This window comes from Mixophyes fleayi, chromosome 6 (assembly GCF_038048845.1).
Source record: "Mixophyes fleayi isolate aMixFle1 chromosome 6, aMixFle1.hap1, whole genome shotgun sequence".
NCBI lineage: Eukaryota > Metazoa > Chordata > Amphibia > Anura > Limnodynastidae > Mixophyes > Mixophyes fleayi.
The window spans coordinates 169,365,059-169,371,931 of record NC_134407.1 but is presented as its reverse complement, the minus strand read 5'-3'; the positions used below and the strand labels follow the sequence as shown (position 1 = coordinate 169,371,931).

General features: G+C 35.0%; 1 protein-coding gene across 1 annotated transcript; it reads left to right on the top strand.

Annotated features, from left to right (window-relative positions):
* The first annotated feature begins 1,074 nt into the window (after positions 1-1,074).
* LOC142095400 (keratin, type I cytoskeletal 19-like) lies at positions 1,075-6,432 on the top strand. The gene is made up of 8 exons (XM_075178349.1): positions 1,075-1,548; positions 2,775-2,857; positions 3,198-3,354; positions 3,431-3,592; positions 3,949-4,074; positions 4,857-5,077; positions 5,311-5,336; positions 6,273-6,432. The coding sequence occupies exons 1-8, from the start codon at positions 1,075-1,077 to the stop codon at positions 6,332-6,334; spliced, it is 1,311 nt and encodes a 436-aa protein (XP_075034450.1). The 3' UTR covers positions 6,335-6,432.
* Positions 6,433-6,873: the final 441 nt, after the last annotated feature.

Below are 6,873 nucleotides of genomic sequence, written 5' to 3'. Positions count from 1 at the left end.
TATATATGTTGGGCTCTTATGATTGGTTGAGCAGGCACTGACCTCCAGCCCCATTCATATCAAGTGGTTAAGCAATTAAATACTATTGTGGAACTGGCTGACTTGGCATGCTGACGCTTGAAATTACACAAGTCTCAGAAATGCTGGTGCTCACTGTTCCTCAAGTGCACACATTTTGAAATAGTCAAAGACTGCCAAGGCTTAAGCTTAGATAGTGTCAACTTTGGAAACACCTGTGTGGTGCAATGCAATTATGATTTATGCAAAAAAAAATGTGAAGGTGGATATAATGTAATAGAAGGGATTCTTTTTGTCATGTGCATGGGTAACCGTCCAGGTAACTACCCACTATACCCTGTGAAGAAGATGAGTGAGCTAGATGTGAGAGGATCTCCAGAGGTTGGATTCTTAGAGTATGCACCTACACTATCCTACAGACAGATATGTGGTTACATATTATTTGTATTAAAATACAACAGTTAGCTATTTGTGTAATTGTTTAAAAAAAATGTGTGCAATTTTTTGGCAGATGCACACATGTTTAGAATTCTTGTAAACAATTTATGCTGTCTACTCACCAGTGCTAAAATACAGAAATGTAATGGAAACAATGTGTCAGCTGCTTAAATACACTTGTAAAAGTAATTAATATTTTATTCTCATTTGGTCATACCAGATAAAATAAACAAGTCAATATATTCACAGGATAACATTGATTTCATACGCTAATTAGTTTCCTCCAAAGATATACAATCATGAGGAGGACGTGTAAATTAAAAGTCTATTTAATACTCTGCCTGAGACATGTACTGTGTGGTATGTTCTATAGTTTCAGTGACTACCACAATTTGTCAGTCACATATTCAGGGTGTGATATAGTGCACTGTTTGAATGAATAACTGTAGTCATCAGTGACTGTGCAGCTGTATTCCCACCCAATTGGAAGCCTTTTAAAGCATTCTACATGCCTCTTATGCTTTATAAAAGGTAATCCACCAGCAAAGATCACTTGTACTTCCAAGCTCAAGCTGCAGTGTAACGTAATATCCATCTAGATCCCATTTTGCCATCACAATGAGCCAAAGCATCAAGCAGGATCAATCTGGATCAATCAAAGGAAGTTGCCAAACACCTAATCACAACAGTCCTGTACATCCTACAGGAACCATTATTTCCCACCATGCAGGAAGTCATCAGGTCCATCATGGAGGTCGATTCAGAGCTCCCAGTGTCCATGGAGGATCAGGTGGAAAAGGGATTAGCATCTCCAGACATCTTTCTCGTGTATGCAGCTCTGGAACTGTACATGGCTATAGTCATGGACTTCATGGAGCTTTGAAGACTGATGGCCTTTTCTGCTTTAATGAGAAAGAAACAATGCAGCTACTGAATAAGCGAATGGCTTCATACATGCAAAAAGTCTCTTCCTTGGAGCAAGAGAATGGTCAACTTGAGCGACACATCCAAGAGTGGTATGAACTAAACCAACCCAATGGCCTCCCTGATGTCAGCAACTACTTCAGGACCATGCAGGAGGTCCAAAATCAGGTAACTACAGACAATACCTCTAGATAGGAAGTTTTGCCAAGCTTGTTTTCTGATTGTGGACTGTAGGATAAAATAAAGTATAAAGGACTACTAAACCTAATATTCTTCTACCTAACATAATTATTTGTAACATTCATATATATATGTACAATTACAGTAACTTATCATTAACAAAGATACCCAAGAAACAATTGTGACTGTTTTCCTCTCCCATAGTCAGTAATCTCAGTGAGGGACACAGCCCAGTCTCCCAAGTTGAAGGGGCTTATAATGTAGAACATTAGTTAGTTCTCAGCTACATAACAAATGTTATCACCATGTAAAATATCTCAAATTCTGTAAAGGTATGGTAACTTTTACCTAAATCTCTGGGAATGTTAGTAAGAGTTTCTTTATATAAGGCAGCAGGTGTTTTAGGTTTAATAAATATTCTATCATTATTCTACATTTCATACAACAACCATGTAAATTTAAATATGGATATTTATCATACTTAGTATCCTAAAATATCTTTAATACATCTTATTACTTACAGTGCCAATTGTCATTTACATTCATGATAATAGGCACTGATTTAGTTAATTGTGGTCCTGAAAAATACATGTTTACTTCTCAATTTAAAAAACAGACTAAATAAGCTTCACAGCTTTCTATGTATTTACCCTAATCTCCAGGAGGCTTATTTATAATAATTACATTCTGTTATAAATCATGCATAATCTTTAAATGACTGTTAATCCACTACTGTTTACGTATATCTTTTAATAGATGTTTTAGAAAACCAACATGCAAGTTGATGTTCCATTATATTAAGGGCCCTTTCACACATGCTTGTTCTGTGGTGCTATCTGCAAATTGAGCAGATCCAAACAAATTCTGTTCTATTTAGAAAATGAAAGAATTGATCTGATTGGCTACTACTGGTTTTCATAATCCCAATCCTGTATGTTTGTTGTGCATTATTTTCAGATGCTATATCTGTAGTCAGTCCTCAAAGCGTCAGGAGTCAGGCCATGTTTGTGGAAAACCCACATAGGCTCAGTGTTATGATTAAAGCATTTAATTTTTTTGGCAATATCTGACCAGAGCAAGAGAGAGTTATCTCTGTCTTGAAACAGTTAAAAAATTGACTGTTAGTCCGAATAAAAAAGGATCACCATATAATATAATGTTCAGCTTTGTTTAGCACATAACTGCTAATAACAGTAAATATTGTGTATTTTTAGATCCGTAAAATGTATGTAGAAAATGCAAAAGTGTTCTTGGACATGGACAACGCCAAAATGGCTGCTGATGATATTGGAAACAAGTAAGTTACAAACCATAGATAATTAAAATGTATGTTATTCTAATGTATTCAAGCTTTGCTAACATATATAAGTAACACGTTATTTAAAAAAAGTTGCATAGAAAATTCTTAGAATTTACATTATTTAAATTGTGTTTTGGTTTCTTCAGAAACTTCAGATGTAATATTGGTACATTTTAAAAACTGAGAACTAATAATAAAAATATATGCTACAGTTATAATTTATAGCTTATCCTCAGTAAAAAAAATACATCAGATGCATGAAGTGATTTAACAATTCATGTATCTGATGTTTTACTCTGCAAAAGTTCATTGTTTGGTACATTTTCCATCCTTTTAGATTTGAGATTGAGAGGAGGCTGAGAAGTAGCATTGAAGCTGATATCAATAGTCTTCGTAGAGTCGTGGAAAGAATGAACATGGAAATATGTGACCTAGAAATATCTGTTCAGAGTCTTCAAGATGAGCTACAAGAACTGGAGAAGGCCCACGAGGAGGTAATGAGTAGAGCCACAAGTTTTGTGAAATAGGGTCAACTATGAGATCATTGAATGACTTTGTTTGTTAATACAGGAGGTGAACTGTCTGCGCTGTCAGCTGGGTGCCAGAGTCAGTGTTGAAGTGGATGCAGCTCCATCTGTGGATCTAAACAGTGTCTTGTCTGACATCCGCCAGCAGTACGAAAAGCTGATGGACAGAAATCTGCGAGAAGTTGAGGAGATCTTCCTTGCAAGGGTAATCCTATCTAATTGATTTTACAGAATGCTATTTCTAATAAACACATAGCATATTGTGCCTTCCTGCATGAGCCATTTCACCCTTGTTTTATTCATTCTATGGACCAGTGCTCAGTTAAAAAAATATGCAAGATATGTTGATGTAAAAACACAACCAGATATATACAGTATTTTCTCTATAGATACTTCAATACAATAAGCTAAACAAACATACAGTATATAAGACATTGCCATCTAACTGCTTGTGGATATATTCCCACTGAAACTCAAGACATTTTATTTAAGGCAGTAATAATGGCTCATTGATGCAATATTGCCTCATGTTTGTATTGTGCTTTATTGTTATCTTTTCAGACTGAAGAACTAAACAATGAAATGGTTTTTGGTGAAGAACAGTTGCAGTCAGTTAATACCAACCTTATTGAATTGAAGCGCACTGTTCAGACTTTGGAAATTGAGCTTCACAGTGGATTAAGCATGGTATGATATCAATTATTATACCTCATTTTATGTGGGTATAGTCAGTGATCGAAGTGGAAATTTAGAAGCGGTGGTGTGAAAAATGTAATGGGAAAATAAGTCAATTGAATTTTTATAGTTTTACAATGAAGGCAGTAGAAGATGTGGCGGTATGGCGTACCACTGTATACAATCCTACTTTGACCACTGGGTTTTGGTAAATTTTGCCATATTGATAGCTACATGGCAGACATGTCCACAAACATTTTGGCCAAACAGTTGGGGGTTCACAATTAGAGATTAACAACCAGGGGGTATATTTACTAAACTGTGGGTTTGAAAAAGTGAAGATGTTGCCTAAAGCAACCAATCAGATTCTATCTGTCATTTTGTAGAATCTACTACATAAATGATAACTAGAATCTGATTGGTTGTTATAGGCAACATCTCCACTTTTTCCAACCCGCAGTTTAGTAAATATACCCCCAGATATGACATTGCTACAGAGAATCCCTTGTTCAGGTTGGCTCATAATGCCTTCCATATACTGAAGTTCATCATCAAATTATTAGACTTTCCTTCCTGTCCTCTAATTTTTGATCCTTTTACCACAGACTTTGATTACACCAAATGGTTTTCTGATTGATTATATAAGCTGCAGTGGTGGCCTAATTTTGTTGAAGTCTACCACATTATCTGACAACATCTTAAGACCATGACAGAATCATTTGACTGTAGAAAAGGAAAGTGATTGAGTTAATGTTTAATGATTACAGCTATAAATAAACATGTTTATTTTTCAGAAATCAGCTCTGGAACATTCCCTGACTGAGACTGCAGCTAGTTTCAGTTTCCAGCTTGACCAGATACAATGTCTGATCAACAATGTTGAGTCTGAACTAGCACAGATACGATGTGACCTGAAACAACATAATACTGAATACAAGATTCTCATGGACCAGAAGAATCACCTGGAGACGGAAATTGCTACATACAAGCGTATTATAGAGGGACATGACATCCAGTATGTAAAATAGTAGTTATTATACAATAAACAAATATAGCCATTGTGTAGTCAGAACAACACAAATCACTGTAATTTATGTGACAATGTGTGATCAGTACTGTATGCATGTTGCAAATTGATTTAAATCCACACACAGATTATTCATATGCACAAACCACAGTATGATTGTTGAAATTATCATTTTACTTTAATTATATTTATTTTTCATATGTATTTTTTTTTCTCTGCAGTGTTCCTGTCCTCCACACCATAATTGGTAAGCACATTAAAACCATAGCTAAATAACTTGGTACAAGTGGATAGATGACAGGCAGGGACATCTGCAAATTTAATATAATTCAGCTTTATGATAAAGAAGCTTCACAAATGATTATTTTATTGGAGGGGAAAATTTTAAGAAAATGTAATAGTGAATACCATTCTATAAGATTTTCATATTGTGATTATTTCATCTACTTGCTCCTTTAAGCGGCTCTTAAAACTCACCTGTTCCTTAAGGCCTACCAACCATCCACTTAACCTCTCACCTCTTCTGGTTCTCCCCTGCCCCCTTTCTCTCTCCCCGTTGCTTCACTGGCTCCCTTATGTACCTGATTCTGTTTACCCTCCCTTAGGATGTAAGCTCGTATGAGCAGGGCCCATCTTCCCTCCTGTCTCCATACCTGTTCTTCCACTCCGTCTCTACTGTATCTGCCTGCCTGGAGTTTCTGAAGTACTGGTACTTTGTGTTTATTGATCTGTACTGTCTTACCCTGTATAGTCTACTGTTTGTACCATGTACGGCGCTGCGGAAACCTTGTGGCGCCTTACAAATTAACAATAATAATAATAATAATAATTTATATTTGGTAGTAAATGGAAAATATAGGTGGTAATGTGCCACCAATAAGCTTGGTCCAACCTTTTGAAAATGCTACTACTGCAGGCATATGGATTTATTATTATTGTAAGTAGCACTGTAAGGTAAAATATTTAAATAATCCTAATTCAATTTAAAGGAGGGATTAAATCAGCGCAAAAAGTAGTGGCTAGGTTTTATTTAATTTACAGAGACATCAGAAAAATAATCCTTGACCAACTATACATGGCAACAGTTGCATCATTTCGTTGAATCTTTATCTACAAAAATCCTAAGCAGATAAAATTAATTTAAATGAAATTCAGTAATTTTTATCCAATGTTTTTGTTTCAGAAACTGAGCACAGTGTGAAAGCTCCACACAACACTGGGCAAGTTCACCAGAACAAGTGTTAAGACCAATCTGTGATGTCACCAAAATTTGGAGTGAAGATATATTTTCCTGTGTTTCCTATGTTACTAATCTGAATCCGAACCTGATTGCGCTTCCAAAGTGATCTGATTTTCCTATTTTCATGTTCTGTCGAAAGTTTGTTTAATAACTCTCTGAATCTTTGTTGAAAACTCTGTAATAAAAAAATATTTCTGCCTATAGAAAAACGTTTGTTGTGTTTAATTTTAAACCCTTTGTTATAGAGTTCTATGTATTCAGTATAAAATAATACAAAATATACTAAGGGTAAAGCATGTTTTCTAGCAAAAAATTAAACAGCCAAAGAAACAGGAGGTAAACACTTATGATATTGCTGGTGGGAAAAAAACTATGTAAATAAATATTGAGAAAATTAATATTAAAGATAATTTTCTGATCCAGGTCTTTGAGGAATATGAAAAAATAAAGAGATCATGGAGTGCACACAGGAATTTTAAATCACTTTATTCACAATATAAAATATGATTTTGCTGTTTTCTTTAATTTTTTTTTTATTTAATAG